The sequence below is a fragment of the Anneissia japonica genome, unplaced genomic scaffold (assembly GCF_011630105.1).
Source record: "Anneissia japonica isolate Jap-2015-1 unplaced genomic scaffold, ASM1163010v1 scaffold684_len92763_cov166, whole genome shotgun sequence".
NCBI lineage: Eukaryota > Metazoa > Echinodermata > Crinoidea > Comatulida > Comatulidae > Anneissia > Anneissia japonica.
Genome location: NW_022758454.1, coordinates 85,735 through 86,837, shown reverse-complemented (window position 1 = coordinate 86,837; position 1,103 = coordinate 85,735). Strand labels below are relative to the sequence as shown.

At 43.2% G+C, this 1,103-nt stretch overlaps 1 protein-coding gene across 1 annotated transcript; it reads left to right on the top strand.

The window, feature by feature from the left end:
- Window positions 1–399: 399 nt before the first annotated feature.
- LOC117125287 (gametocyte-specific factor 1-like) lies at window positions 400–714 on the top strand. Its single transcript, XM_033271758.1, has one exon. The coding sequence runs from the start codon at window positions 400–402 to the stop codon at window positions 712–714; it is 315 nt and encodes a 104-aa protein (XP_033127649.1).
- The last annotated feature ends 389 nt before the right edge of the window (window positions 715–1,103 follow it).

Here is a 1,103-nt window from a genome sequence, read left to right as displayed (position 1 = left end):
CAGGGTAATCGGATGGGACTGCGAGATAGTAAATCTGGCTGGCGTTGAAATTATTACGAGTCCGCCGAGAGCCCTTACATATCGATACAGTCTTGCGAGTATTTCGTCGTTGCTACTGACAGTCTCCATTTTTGAGCGAGAAGTGACGGTAGGGAGACGATCCAACTTTTTATACCGATTTTCGTTCGATAACGATGACGTCATCTATTCCGAACTTAGGTTGGCGCCAACGATTGGCAGATGTACGTCTGTAACGATGACGTCATCGGTGTCGAGTGCATGTGTACCACGACATGGGGGTTCACCGTACGCAAAACGTCATCGGTGGAGCGAACGTCATCGCGTCTCGCTCGACGAGTATAAAGGGGATCGTGGACCTCGTCCTCAGCATCTAACACGATGGAAAGTCAAGTCGTCGTAACCTGCCCGTTCTTCAAGGAACACAAAGTGAGGGTCTCTCACTTTCACAACCACTTTCACAGATGCAAGTTGCGGTACACCGGCAAGCCGATCGGAATCTGCAGATACGGTTATCTGACCTGCGGAGAGTCCGAGGAGTTGAGGGAGCACGAGGAGAATTGCCGGTGGAGGCCGGACACCACACCGCCTAAAATGCATGGGAATTTGGAAGTTCCAAGGTACGTGGAAACTCCACATTCGTCCGACGAAGACTGGGATTCGGAACCCGATATACGCAAGGGAATTTTGACGTAAGTTAACCGAAATTTTGAAAAAAAAAAATTTATATATGTTTTCAATATTTTGTTATCGAAATTTTGATTTTTTTCCATATTTTATATAACCTTCTTTTAATTATTATTTTTTTTACAGTCTTGACAACCCGATCTACATTAGGGTACGGAGTGAAGATTGATTTAAAGAAGTCGGACGATATCTTCCGAAGGAGACATTATCTCACCTCTTATTCGACGGTACGAAGTAAAAAAAAAATAATCTAGAGATGTGAGGTCCAAAAAGAGACTTGTTCTCACCTGACGCAGATTCTGCTCGTACTCCTATACTCGTTATTTTAAATATTTAATTACGAAAAATAAATCTTTCGAGAAAAAAACCACAAATTTGACTTTCTCCATATCTTGTAT

Bases quoted from the DNA above. Each gene is read 5' to 3' on its own strand.
- LOC117125287 (XM_033271758.1), top strand. From the start codon at position 400: ATGGAAAGTCAAGTCGTCGTAACCTGCCCGTTCTTCAAGGAACACAAA.